We start from the raw sequence: 14,976 nt of genomic DNA on the forward strand, positions 1-14,976 counted from the left end.
GAGCCAGTTCAGCTGGCCTCCATGTGTCTGCTCACTACTGGGCCGTCCCTATTGATCAGGCCCCACCCACCTCATGCATATTCATATAGCCTATGCTCAAAAATACAGCAGGGTGTGGTCTTTCAAACACAAAGCCTCATGCAGGGCACTTGCACAGAAGATGCCAGTAACTCCTTTACTTACAAACCTTCAGTCACTAGACAATTAATCATTTAGATTATTTAATTTTAATAAGCTTATTCAGAATAGAAAAAACTTGATGAAATTAATTAGAATTTTATTGCTTGACATATACAAGGCAATGATAGTATATTTTAATGACACAGATGGCAGACAGTGCCTTAATGTGATGTCTCGTAGTCATTACAAAATATATTTGCTAATATGTGTATAGCATAAAATGATCTTTGCTTGAATAAACAATCTTTTGTTTAAATACAGTCCTAAAATGATACTGCATAGTTATATATTTAAACATGCTTTCAGATTTTTTTTTTTGGTGGACCTTGTTTTGGTGCATCAGTCAGCGGCCCTGCCCTCGGTGAAAACGCCACATTAGGAAAACATTGATTGTGCACTTTATAACTCTGGATCAATGGATTTAGCTGATGGTTTCACATGCACACGCACGTTTAGGGGAGTGTGTTGGTTCTCATGTAAGTGCCTTGATGCTGTGTGTGTACTTACTGTTTGGAAGACCATGAAAGCATTTATTGAATGCTAAGACTTGAGTTGTACAATGCTTACAGGAATGAATATGCCATTAATCATGCAAGTCGTGCAAACTTTAATGAAGATTAATCATTCCTAATGCTTAATCATTTCGTGCATGATGTGTATGAGGAAGTCTTGCAGCTGAGGAAGACAGATAAACATACATGGACAATGGACAGTTCCGCTAAACAAGTGGACATTTGGTATCTTGTAGTGATAGCATACTGGAACACAAATAATAACTAAATTCCAGGAAATTCCGTTTATTTATCCCACACTAGGGCATCATTTTTTCAAACTGACTGCACTGGCTGTTTTTTCCTCATTTTTTATTGATGATCTCATCACCAGGATTCCCAGTTCTCCCAGGGATGGTCCATTGCTTAGCAACCAGAGGTGATGTTCCCGTTTTCTGGCACACTGTCAACACTGACACCCATTGTCGTGTCTGAATGCCTGTAATGTGCTAATGGCGCTATGACAAGCTGACTCCCTGCCATGTGTCAATTTGCTGAGCACAGCAGGACACTATAACCTGGGGCGCATAGATGATCATAGATGTTAAATACTCTCTTATTTTCACAAAAATTATGACAATTTGTTTGCAGTCAGCATGAACTGAGTACAAAATGACAGCAGTTATGATAGATTGCATCTGATTTTAAATGTTGCTGTAGAAAACCCCTGTTGAGTATTTACTTTGTAGCCATCATGCTGCTCAGTCAGTTGTCATATCCCTCTAATTGTATTACATATTGTCTGACATAAGTGAGTTCACAGCCAACGGCAGAGGACAATCAGATGAGGCACATGAAATGTTGCTTTGAAAGTCAGATTATCAGACGAAAATTGTCTCATTTTATGAAACCAGCTCAAGTTATAAATATTAGTTCAAAAGTTTGGGTTTGGTAAGTTTTTTTTATATATATATTTTTGAAAGTAATCTCATGTTTACAAGGCTGCATTTATTTGATTTAAAAATACAGTATAAACACAGTAATGTTGTAAAATATTATTACTACTTATAATATTTTCTTAAAAGGTTTTATATTTGAATGTTTTCAAAACATTTTCTTTGATGGCAAAACTGAATTTGAAGCATTTATTATTATTATAAATGTTGAAAAAAGTTGTGCTGCTTGCTTCATATTTCAAAGTTAAAAAGCACAGCATTTATTTAAAATATACATATTTTGTATCATTAAAATGTCTTCTCTGTCACTTTTTATCAATTTAATGCATCTAATCAAAATAAAAGTGTTAATTTATTTTAGACTTTAACTTTCAAACAGTGTATATATTAAATTAATAATTTAAATTCAGGGTTATTATAGTTTTTAAAAGTTTTTATAATTCCATTTTATTTTTTAGCTTTTCTTTATTAATTTTTTTTGTTGTTGTTAGATTTCCCTGTATGACTGTTACCGTCAGTGTAGTTTTAGTTTTTTTCACAGTTTTATAGTTTATTTATTTTATTTTAATTGTATTATTTTTGTGCTACTCAAGTTAAATAATATAAACTAAATAGTGGCTTTAAATTTCTTAGGGTTTTATCACCTTATCTAGTGGCATTTCATTTTTTTTTAAGAATCTATACAATATACTTATTTTTTCAGTTAGTTTTAGAATCATAAGAATCATGTTTTAGTTTATTTTTTAATATTAGTTTTTAATTTGATCTGTTAATGAAAATATTTTAATTGAGTTTTCTTTATAGTTTTTTAGTGATGACACATTTATTGTCATTTTAAACCTCCCACTTCGCATGTACCGAGCGAGTGTTGTTTCAACCTCCAGGCTGTTTGTTTGCCCTTAGCGGTGGGAGCCAGCATCTCATGAATAGGAATTTGAGGAATTTGCCTCCAGATCAACAGGAATGTTTCAATTAAACATCCTTGACTTCTTTACAGGATGTTTGCGGAGGATTTATATGGCTGGAGCTCATGTATTTTGCGCATGAACTTTGACCCAAAGTGTGTCTGGCGTCCTTCTGTGTTGATAAATGACCCATAGAGAGCAGATTCCTAGTCTGGTCTTAAAAATGAGGCGTCACACTATGATAACGTAAACTATGAGACACATTAACACAGCTATGACGCAACAATGACCTCATTATACATGAATGAATCATGATAAAGTCATAGCGCCCCCTAGAATAAACTCACAATGCTTCACACCCAAAATTTAAATTGATAAACAGAGCCTCAGGTGTTACTACACATGGGTTTTGTGTCTCGTATCTCCATACAGATCACATTAGCTCAGGTGGGGGCAGAGGTTCTGCTAAAGTGCTGTTTCCTTTCTGTCACATCTGATCAATGAATCTCATCTGTCTGGAGACGGGCCTGACGAGCCACAATGATAAGATCATTATTGTATGGCATCATTCAGTTTTAGTGGCACTTTTTGCTAATGGATTTGTCATCGATCTCGGTTACAAGAATAACTATGACCTGCACGATTCGAAAGAAACATTCAACACAATTTTAAGGAATTTAACTAGAGTTCTTTGCCAGGGTGTTCCGAATGAGTTGCTAAAGTGTTCTGAGTGATTTTTTTTGTCCTTCACTGGTTTTATCGTAATATCGTCTACTGGTTAAAGCTAGGTTAGGCAATTTTAGTTAAATTCAGTTTTGTTCAAAGTCCTAACCTTAAATATGAACAACACCGTAGCAAGCACAACTAATTAAACGTTGTCTGCCTATATAGCAGACGTTGGCTGTTTAAAGCCTGTTTACATGTGTTCTTTTATCCACATTCTTCCTACGCCCCGTGACGCTTTGAGCACATTATGGGAGTAACTTCTGTTAAACTGTAAACAATCAGCAAAAGGTTCACTCTATGAACACAATAATAAGCGTTTCCATAATTAGAAGTTCCTCCCAAAAACGCAGTTAGGAAAAAGGTGGATAAGAAGATAAGTAACGTTGTCTCTATGTCTGTAGTTTAACCCAACACTGTAAACAATTATACAACATATGTTATACAAGATTCAATATGTTATACAACATATGTTTATGTTATACAAGATTCAACTAATTTTTTAAGTCAGTTTAATGTAATTTAAGTTGAAATGACTGAAAAATCCTGATCCAACTGAAAAATTTAAGGCAGCAACTTTTTTTGCTTTTTTTTTTTTTTTACAGTGAATATACTGATCTGCTCAGCAATTATCTCTCTTCTAATATAATATGAACAATTATTCTGACATTTACTTGAAGATTTGCGTAGGATGTGTGTGCAAACTTTAGTGGTGGGTTGCTTGTGCATTACAATAGATACACATGATAATGTCTGTATGATTCAGCAAACAAATCTCAAGAAATCCTCAATGTCAGTTTAAGTAAATTAAAGAGAACCGGTTCAAATGCAACGTGCAATGAAGACGTCGGCCTTGTGATTCAGCATAATGCAGCGTGTCCAAGGATTTCTGAGGACAAGTCGTGGAGGAAGTGCTCGGGACAATGAAAGTGAGAGGATCGCTGTGAAGATTTCATGGGGGGTATGGTTTCAGGAATGTGAAACAACTTGGCAGAAAGATCGAGCAGGCCCGGACAAATTAGTAAAACAAGCTTCAGGCCCACATGTATACTCCTGTAAATGAACCCTGTCTTGTGCACTGTTGCTTCATAGCAGCATAAATCACAGATCATTTCTTCTTACTCTGGATTTCTAAATGTCGTTTAGGAATGCATATTTAGTTATGTCAGTAGTTGGTGTATTCGTGCTTTCTGGTAAATCTGAGAGCACTAAACTAATGTTTCCATTGCTCCTCTGATGACAGCCCTGTATAGTTTGTGTTGATAATGACACCGTTGTGTGTTGAAGGTGATAACTCTGGATCAGGGCGAGGTGAACAGGCTCAAGGTGTTCCCCATGCATCCCACCAGCATCAGTGGAGTGGAGGACATGTCCACTCTGGCCGAGTTACATGAGGCCGCCATCATGCACAACCTCTTTCTTCGCTACCAGAAGGACCTTATTTATGTAAGTGTTATAACACACACACACACACACACACACACACACACACACACACACACACACACACACACACACACACACGCACACACACACACACGCACACACAAACACACACACACACACACACGCACACACACGCACACACACACACACACACGCACACACACGCACACACAAACACACACACACACACACGTGCGCACACACACACACACACACACACGTGCGCGCACACACACACACACGTGCGCGCACACACACAAACACACGCGCACACACACACACACACGTGCGCACGCACGCACGCACGCACGCACACACACACACACACACACACACACTAATTATCTTCATTATTGCAGTGTTTTCATGTAAACAAGGGAACAATCTGTACTTTGAGAAGTTTGTTCAGAACTTTGTTCTGTGAAGCTTTAATGGGGTTTAATCTGAGCTTAACGCTGTGCAAAAATGTCCGTATCAACAATAAGCATGAAATAAATGTAGCAAAAAAAGTATGTATCTGTGGATACATTGTCTTCTAATTTTTATTACCTCTGATGATAGTTTTATCAGTCTGAAACTACTTAGCATTCATGCTTTATGATTTTTTTTCATTAACATGTATGTTATCATTTTACTTTCATTTAACTCTCAAACTGAATTTGAACATATACCCCAATATACAATGTTAAACTGACCTGAAAACAAAACAGGTATATTGTAGATTATTAGATAAACCAACAATATAATTAAAAAATAAACACACGATTGGAAATCTGTAGTGCAATGATTTCATTTGATTGTCAACCTTATGAGAAAACATACTATTGCAATGTTTTGTAGATATTATTACATTCACCAGCACTTGGAAACTTTTATATATAAACTTATATAAACTTTTTATAAATGCTACAATACAAAATACTGTCATGGATTATTTTTCCCAGGTGAATGATATACAGTAAGAGTCAAAATTGTCTATTGGGCTGGAAAAGTTCAAATGTCTCTGGAGTTTTAACAAAATCTCCATTTCGATGCATACTTTGTTCAACATCACAAATGTAAACAGTGTACACTCAAACCTGTATGTTCTTAGTGTTGTGCATTGTACCTTGCAGACTAACATTGGCTCCATCCTAGCGGCCGTGAACCCTTATAAGCAGATATCCGGGCTGTATGACGCCGAGGCAGTGGATGTGTACAGCAGACACCATCTGGGTGAACTACCTCCACACATCTTTGCTGTGGCCAACGAGTGTTACCGCTGCCTGTGGAAGAGACACGACAGCCAGTGTGTGCTCATCAGGTATCTGCTTTTAAAGGCATCACATCACATTGAGTATTATTCTAGTTATGCGCTCCACGTAATCACTTGTGGGAATTTCCAGCGTGAAGATGTTTTTTTTTTCCGCTGTTGGATTTGTGTACCTCATCAGCGTAGTGTTGTGTAGTATTACTAACAACACGACTACAGATGACAAGGAATCTCGTTCTGTAGTGTGAGCATATCCGGTACAGTCCTGTAGTGTGAACTTTACCTTGAGTGGCAGCTTGGAAGCAGGATGACTTGGAGTCATTGGGTGTTTGTGCAAAGTCTTTATATGGTATTTGGCCATCTTAATAAAACATTTCAAATTGTAGGGAATTATCAGGATTGTGAGAGTATGCACTGTTCTAAGGGCACCACAAACTACAAACAGAACAAGTGTTATACAATAAATCACTTCACTGGACGTGGAGAGGGACATTTACCCACTATAGTGCCCTTAATCTGTACTTCACAAAGTTTGGCTAAAATAAATGTGGTGAAAAGATTTCTGTTCAAAATAAATGGCGAACTTCATAAAAGATATTAATAAATTATCACAAAAAATATTAATAAATTAAATGCTTTCAACTTTTATAATAACAAGAAATGTTTCTTGAGCCGCAAATCAGCATATTAGAATGATTTCTGAAGGATCATGTGACACTGAAGACTGGAGTAATGATGCTGATAATTCAGTTTTGACATCACAGGAATAAATTACACTTTTAAATATAGTAAAACATAGAAAACAGTTATTTTACAATATTACCGTTTAGATTGAGTATAAGAGACTAATTTCAAATACGTTAAAAAATCTTACCAACCCCAAACTTTTTAACAGTTGTGATATTTTTACCTTAGTAATAAGTATGTTACAATAATGCAAATCTATAAAACTACAGACAAAGGTGTGCTTGTGTGTTTACTGTGTGCTTCATGTGTATGTGTTCTCAGTGGAGAGAGTGGTGCTGGGAAGACAGAAAGCACCAAACTGCTGCTGAAGTTCCTGTCTGTCATGAGTCAGAACTCCACAGGCTCTCCGCTGTCAGAGAGGACCACCAGGGTGGAGCAGGCCATCGTACAGAGCAGGTCAGACACACACGCACGCGCACGCGCGCACACACACACACACACACAGTTGTATATCTTTCCATTTTAACACCTGTTCCTTCTCTTCCTCTCCAGTCCAATAATGGAGGCGTTTGGGAATGCAAAAACCGTTTACAACAACAACTCCAGTCGCTTTGGCAAGTTCATTCAGCTTCACTTCTCTCAGAGTGGAAATATTCAGGGCGGCTGTATTATAGATTATTTACTTGAAAAGGTATCTTTTATTTACTCTTTTATTTAATTAGCTATTTATAGACCTGCAGATGAGCAGTTGTTGTAGGCCTGTTAAATGCTTTGTGCTTTAAAAATGTCATAACTTTCCAGAATCGAGTTGTGCGGCAGAATCCGGGAGAGAGGAACTATCATATTTTCTATGCATTGTTGTCAGGTGCTAAGCATGAGCACAGAGGTGAGATTTTAGCTTCAACTTTAAATAAGCTGAATCTTTCTCTCTGGCCATTGCTTTTATATTACTCGGTGTTTCTCATCCTCAGAAATGTACATGCTGGCTGATTCTCCCGAGGCGTATCATTACCTCAACCAGTCTGGCTGTGTGAAAGACAGAAGCTTGAATGACAAACACCTCTATGATAGTGTGATGGTCAGTCAATATTTAGCATGGTCTGTGTTTGACAGTGTTCTTGACTCTTAGCCAGTTACTTGTCTCATGAACATACAGAGGTTAATGCCATGGGCTTTGATAAATGTTACACTAGAGGGCACCACATCACCTCTTTTCTGTAAACTGTTCAGCACGAAGTAGGTAGAAGAACTAAAGCGTTAGTTCACCCAAAAATGAAAATTCTGTCGTAATTTACTCACCCTCTTGTTGTTCAAGACCGATAAGACTGTTCATCTTCGGAACACAAATGAAATGTAGCTAATTTTCTGAAGAGACTCGATCGCTTTATATGATGAACAGATTTAGGCTTTTATTCTGTTTTTATTCTGTAATCTGTATTATAAGGGGGAAAAGACATGTTCATGGTTTTATTTGCTTTAATGACTGTAGGAAGCTTTGAAAGTGATGGAATTCACCGAGGAAGAGATCCGGGATGTCTTCAAGCTGCTGTCTGGGGTCTTACAGATCGGCAACATTGAGTTCATGACTGCAGGGGGTGCTCAGATCACCACTAAAGGAGGTTTGATACTGAACTTGAATCTTTACGGTCACAAATTGATGCAATTGGATTTTTTGGAACATTTCATAATTATTTTCAAAAATATGCTGAAGACATGCACGAAACTGAAAATTCAATTAGCTCTGAATATTGACAAAATAATAAATATGATATCAGTATTTGATATTCGGATAATATATTAATGTGCGTTCAATACTGATAATAATAATGAATAATCACACTTTCCACAGTTGTGAAGTCTTATGCAGTGTGTTTATTTGAATGACAGTGGTCAGTGTCGTCAGTGATCTGCTGGGACTCGACTCCTTTCAGCTTTCTGAGGTTTTGACACAGCGGTCCATGATCCTTAGAGGAGAAGAAATCTGCTCGCCCCTCACTGTGGAACAGGTAAGGAACCAGGACATGCATTCATTTTTATGATGTTGTACAGTATACTGGCATGTTTAGGAATAAGATGTCTTTGTTTATTTACATTTTGGAATAAGTTTGGGCAATGGGTTCAAAAAGTCTTATATTTCTGCTACAGATTTTTTTTGTTTATTTTACCCTTCATGTTGTATCATGTCGTGACATGTCTGGACGTGCTGTGCCCTCAGTGTGTCCAGAGACAAGTTTCTTTCCCTGCATCCCCACACTCACCCCAGATTTACTGACAGACTGTCATTAAAAAACATGCTCACACCCATACGCCTGTGTAAAAAGTGTCTTTGCGTGACTTGGTACCATTTCCTGTCTTTTTGTCCCCTCGGATTCCTGCTATAATAACTCAGTGATAAAGATCTCATGAGAAAAAACACAATAGAGGCAGAGTGTGGAGACGGCGGTTAGCAGCCGCCTAATGGGGGCAGCCTGAGCCTACCACACAAATATGCACGGTAAACACAAGAGACAGTCAGTTTAGCGCTAGAGCTGAGCTTTCAAAACTTACTCTTAAGAATTCTTCTTTCCCGCAATGCAAGTTCATGGTCAAGTGAAGGAAAATCAAAGGCTTGTTTTTGGAAACTGGTCGGAAAAAGGGAGCTAGACCAATGGGGAGGAAAGGGGTGAAAGTGTGTGCATGCGAAGAATAAAGAGACCCCAACCCACATTATCCCATAAATCTCATCCAGCATGTACTAAGGGCCCTGGCCTTTGTGACCGACTCGGTAGAAACACACAAGCAATCTTTTCATGAACAAAGACAATGGCCACTAACTCCAGCCTGTGTTAGCGGTCATAAAGCAGGGCCACGTCTTAATGGAGGCCCTTATTCCTCCTCCTCTTTTTCTCATAATGCACTAACACAGTGGCCAGGACCTCGACAGCTGCCATTGGCCGTATCCTGCACAAACAGCCATTCTTTCAGGTCTTTCTGATGGAGCCAACACACAGTTCAGAATCAAGCAGAAGTGTCTCTGACCGATGAATTATAGTGTTGCTGAAACAATAGACGGGGGTTTAGTGTTCTTAGGAATAGCAGAGGCTAATTTGTGGTTATTAACTTTCTCTCCTTCTGTAATCCAGTAATAGCAGCTCAGGGTTATTGCTGGGTTTATGAGTTGATATTGAACTGAAATTCCAGAAGCAGATATTTCTCAAGAGCTTCCTCACTTTTCATCACTTTTATAAAGCGAACTGGCCGGTCAGTTTTAGTGGATGTACTGTATAAATCAGTTCTCACTGTGTGCATCTGTATCCTAGCACCGGTGTAGTTCATCACATTAAGATGAACATGTTCCACTGTTTGACAACCAGAATTTTTTTTCTTCCTTTTGAGTATAATTTGAAAACCTTAGGGTGGTTTAAATATGGCTTAAGTGTCCATATACTTTTTGGGCCACTGTATTTGATCCAATCTCAGCTATAAATCAGGAAAGACATGCATTGTTTTCAAACGTTTAAAGACACGCATGATTATTAAGAGTAACAACCCTGCAAATTCAGTCCAAAAAACCTTACAGTTTTTTGTATGATGTTGAAATGTAAATAGACATTTTAGTGTTTTGTAATAATCTCCAGAGACATCGCTTGTTGATTTTATGGTTTTAAATTGCACTGTTGGAGGCTAACTAAAGGAAATTTTTCTCTGGATTAATATTTGTCTCTGCCCTGCTTTCCAAAGGCAATTGATTCCCGGGACTCTGTGGCCATGGCATTGTATTCCCAGTGTTTTTCTTGGATCATCACCAGAATCAACCAGAAAATTAAAGGAAAGGACAACTTCAAGTCCATTGGCATTTTGGATATCTTTGGCTTTGAGAACTTCGAGGTGAGAGTTCGTTGAGGTGAAATGTTCCAGACAGACAATCTGCCGATGGCATGTTGTTATGTTTTTATGACTTTTTTCCCCCCTCCAGGTGAACCGGTTTGAGCAGTTCAACATTAACTATGCCAATGAGAAGCTCCAGGAGTACTTCAACAAGCACATCTTCTCCCTGGAGCAGCTTGAATATAACAGGTGGGTCCTGCCAGTGACCCTGATTTAGATTTTGAACTAATTTTGCTCTAGAAACCAGCTTAGATAGTTCCATCCTCCATTTAAAGGATAACTCTCCCCAAAATTGAACCTAGGCTCTTTTGTTAATCTACCCGAGTCAAACGTTCATGTAAAAGCATAATTTGAATGGAAACGCCACTTTTAAGTTTGACCGTATTTTCGTTTTCGGTCAAAATGCCTTTTTGAATGAGAGTGCTAGGGGCACTACAATGAGAGCATCAAAATCGCTATTTTTAAAACACTAAGGAGGCTCGAAACAACATGAAACTGTGCTTGAAGTATCACCAGGGGCTCTACACATGAACTTGAGAATTGACAACATTGTTTGTGTTCACAAAGTTTACTAAGAAAGATTTTGTACGACTCACTTTATCAGTTAGTGTTTCCAGTGGCTGGAATTTTGTCAGTCAAAAGTAGTCGATCTCCAAATGCAACGTAACATGAGGAGAGTAAAGATGGAAAGGTCCTAAAGCTTGTTTCCATATAAATTAGCATGAGCTAAGTGTCTTAAGTTTTCATGCTTTTCTTTGGAATTACAAGTTCATGACATTTCCTCATATGGAGTCAGTTCATTACGTTGCATTTGTAGATCGACTACTTTTGACTGACAAAATGCCGGACGGAAAAACACTGTGAGTTGTTCAAAATCGTTCTTTTTAGTTAACTCTGTGTACACAAACAATGTTCTCAATGCTCGAGTTCATGTGTAGAGCCCCTGGTGATACTTCAAGCACAGTTTCATGTTGTGTCGAGCCTCCTTAGTGTTTTAAAATTTTTGATGCTACCATAGAAGTGCCCCTTCTATGTGGAGTTTCCGTTCTAATTATGCTTTTACACAAATGTTTGACTCAACAAACATGTTTGGTTCAAAACCATACCATACCTTACCAGACGTGTACTGAAATCACACACATTTGATGAAAAACTTACTATATAGAACATACTTTTCCAATGGTCGCAAAGCATGTTTGTGTGTAGTATAAATGCAAACTGGACATACTACATAAATATGCATTGACGTGACCGATGGCATTTTAGCATTTTGGCACTTGCATCGCTTTCCCCCCTTCCATAAATCCTCTCCCATGGCCTCGTGGGATTGTAAAGTACCCATTGGATGCACACTTCAGAATCTCGCCATAAGTATTATGTCATCTGAATACTTTTCGTGGATATCTGGATACTCTTTCAAATACTATTCATTCAGACTGGTTTTTGCCTACTAGGGAAGTGTGCATATTCATATTTAGCACATGAGGTCTTGCATTACTGTGATGATAACAGACTTTTGTACTCAAGGGCGTGATTCTTAAGTTAGTAACTAACATACTCAGATTGATCAAGATTGTTGTAAAACTGCTCATGCATAGTGACTTGAAAGAGAAAATTGACTGTAGAAAACAGCAGTGCTTACTGGAGCGCCCTTTGTGGCCACTCTTAAGAATGCAATGCGTGATTGTTTCGCATTTATTGCTCTCTATATATACATTTAGCTCGCTTGTCGTTTCAATCTGTTGCTCTACCATGATAGTACTTCACCTGAAATGACTGTAGATATATGACTAATGTTAATGTCTGCTATAGTGAGAAAATTAACCATGTGAGAAATGAGAGTCCATTATTGGGCTGTTTTGTGTTCTAATGTACGCAAGAAAACGACTCTAGAAAACACTTTAGGCTAATGTTTACGCTAAAACATTTTACTGCACCTCTGAGCTAGAGGTGTTTGCCTCGCATACGTACTTGTGAACAGTGTGTTTCAGGTATTAGTTTTAACAAACAACACATACTCAGACATGTAAAAGAAGCTCTATCATCCTCTTGATTTCTGAAGTATGTTCCTGACCAGCCCGGTCTCACCCCAAAACGTCACATACTGACGCGTCTTGACCATTCGGCAACATACGTCGAAAAAGGTACCCTTTAACGTCCATATGAGACGCAGACATAAGCGCACCAGCAGCGCCCTCTAGCGGTACCCTACCGCATACCTAAACCCAACCATTCCCGAATCGTCACATATGGACGTTAAAGGGTACCCTTTTCGTCGTATGTTGCCGAATGGTCAAGACGCGTCAGTATGTGACGTTTTGGGGTGAGACTGTGTTATCCTGACACACAATGTAAAAATAAATAACAAGTGTATACTACTAGACTGCACACTTGTAATGCATTGACTAAGCATTCACGTGCGTAGATTATGTCCTCAGAGTTATGTCATCATCAGGACACCAAACTGCCGTGGAAAACCCAAGAGTCGGACACAGGCTGCTCTGTAGACACGTAGCTTCAAGCTATCAGGTGTCACAGAGAGCTCAGGTCACAACGGGGTGAAATCGTATAGAAGGAAGGAGGTGCGACGTGTCCCAGTGGTGTATGTGACATGATGTACATCTTTTAGGGCAGAGTGATGGAGAGATAGCAGATTAACTAAGGGAGAGGGTTTCTCTGCGTCTTCTCGCTGTAGTGGCTATGGAGGCACTCTGCCAGATGTGTGAATGGGTCTCCTCTTTCCCACACAGTTGTGTTCTTGTGTTTAAATGTGATGGCTGAGGAGGGTCAGCAGAGCCCGGTCACAGCTCATTTCATCACATGAACCCAGAGGATAATACCACCTTTGTGTACATGTGATGTGTGTATCTGTTGCTCAAGAGGTTCTCTTTTGTCTCCACACAGGGAGGGGATACACTGGGAGGCCATCGATTGGATGGACAACGCTGAGTGTTTGGATCTGATCGAAAAGGTGGCCTTTTAACCTTTAATCAGCTCTCACTGGGACGCTACAGTGCTCATTATAAACTGTTTAATTGTCAATTACCAGTAGCATATAATCTCTACAGTAGTCATTTTCAGAAAGATTGTCTGATTAGACGGTTTAGCAAAAGTAAATAGGCGCTCATACAGGTGATGCACCTGTCTCTTCTCTGCTTCATTTCCTACCCTCTTCATCATTAGCATTGCTCTCCTAAGTGCAGGGTCAATGATATATTTATTTTTATTAATGCATTTATTCAGCAATGACACATTAAATTGATCAATAGTGACAGTAAAGTTATTTATAATGTTACAAAAGATTTCTATTTCAAATAAATGCTGTTCTTGTTAACTTTCTATTCATCAAATAATCCTTGTTCCATAAAAATGTGATACTGAAGACTGGAGTAATGATGCTGAAAATTCAGCTCTGACATCACAGGAATAAATTACATTTTAAAATATATTAAAATATAAACTGTTATTTTAAATTTCACAATATTACTGTTTTGACTGTAGTTTTGATCAAATAAATGCAGCCTTGGTGAGCATAAGAGACTTGCTGACCGCAAACTTTTGAACAGTAGTGTACATCTCTAAGAGGTCTGGAACATTTCACAATGTAATTGTTTTGTACATTATCTGCTAAACATACTAAAGTAAATTTGCATACATACCGGTAACTGTTTTTCTAACATTCAACAGGGAATGTTTTAGAGATTGCAAATTATTGCATGTTATTTTACAGTAAAAATTACATGTTCCAGTTCAAATTGAAAAGATGTCTCCGTGCCAAATATACTATCAGACCATCCATATCAAGTGTCTAAAAAGGGTAACATGAAAAAAGAAATAATGGTTACAATTTATTTTAATGTGTCCTTGTTACAGTGTAATTATACATTTACGTACTGAGTAATACCAATTACCAACATGCACTTACTATGTCTATAGGTTAATGAATAGGGTTTTGTTTAGGGTTAGTTGCTTGTAATTATGCAGAATTTACTGTTATTACCAGAGTAAGTACATGTAACATAATGTAACAAGGACACTGTAAAATAAAGTGTTACCGAAATAATTTGCATCTTCAATCTTAGTCCTCTTCCTGCACTGTCACAAAAAAAGATCAACTTCTTAAAATAACCTTCGGGAAATATATCGCACAAATGCAAATGCATGACTACGAACGAGACCCCTGTGGTTGATGATAATACATTTTGTGTGTGGAGAGCCATAGAGCATGTGCTTAGATCAGTGTGCTCTTTTCTCAGAAACTGGGCATGTTGGCTCTTATCAATGAAGAGAGCAGATTCCCTAAAGGCACGGACTACACCCTGCTGGAGAAACTCCACAGCCGGCATGCCGTAAGTCCTCCTTTTCAAAACCCTCACAGACACATGCGCTTTCTTCTCCTCGTCTCATTTCAGATCACAGAGAGTTAATGCTTCTTTAAACTCACTGATAAAGACCAGCGCTGAGCCGAT

At 38.2% G+C, this 14,976-nt stretch overlaps 1 protein-coding gene across 1 annotated transcript in view; it reads left to right on the top strand.

Annotated features, from left to right (window-relative positions):
- The window catches only part of myo10l3 (myosin X, like 3), a 72,890-nt gene that overhangs the window by 20,597 nt on the left and 37,317 nt on the right, over positions 1–14,976 (top strand). The window contains exons 3-14 of the mRNA XM_079619544.1: positions 4,543–4,701; positions 5,817–6,004; positions 6,962–7,096; positions 7,193–7,331; positions 7,442–7,526; positions 7,612–7,718; positions 8,130–8,259; positions 8,528–8,646; positions 10,361–10,507; positions 10,596–10,696; positions 13,412–13,478; positions 14,764–14,856. Of these exons, the coding sequence (XP_079475670.1) occupies positions 4,543–4,701; positions 5,817–6,004; positions 6,962–7,096; positions 7,193–7,331; positions 7,442–7,526; positions 7,612–7,718; positions 8,130–8,259; positions 8,528–8,646; positions 10,361–10,507; positions 10,596–10,696; positions 13,412–13,478; positions 14,764–14,856 (1,470 nt within the window). The remainder of the gene's footprint in view (positions 1–4,542; positions 4,702–5,816; positions 6,005–6,961; positions 7,097–7,192; positions 7,332–7,441; positions 7,527–7,611; positions 7,719–8,129; positions 8,260–8,527; positions 8,647–10,360; positions 10,508–10,595; positions 10,697–13,411; positions 13,479–14,763; positions 14,857–14,976) is intronic.

Source organism: Phoxinus phoxinus (assembly GCF_949152265.1).
Source record: "Phoxinus phoxinus genome assembly, chromosome: 7".
Taxonomy (NCBI): domain Eukaryota; kingdom Metazoa; phylum Chordata; class Actinopteri; order Cypriniformes; family Leuciscidae; genus Phoxinus; species Phoxinus phoxinus.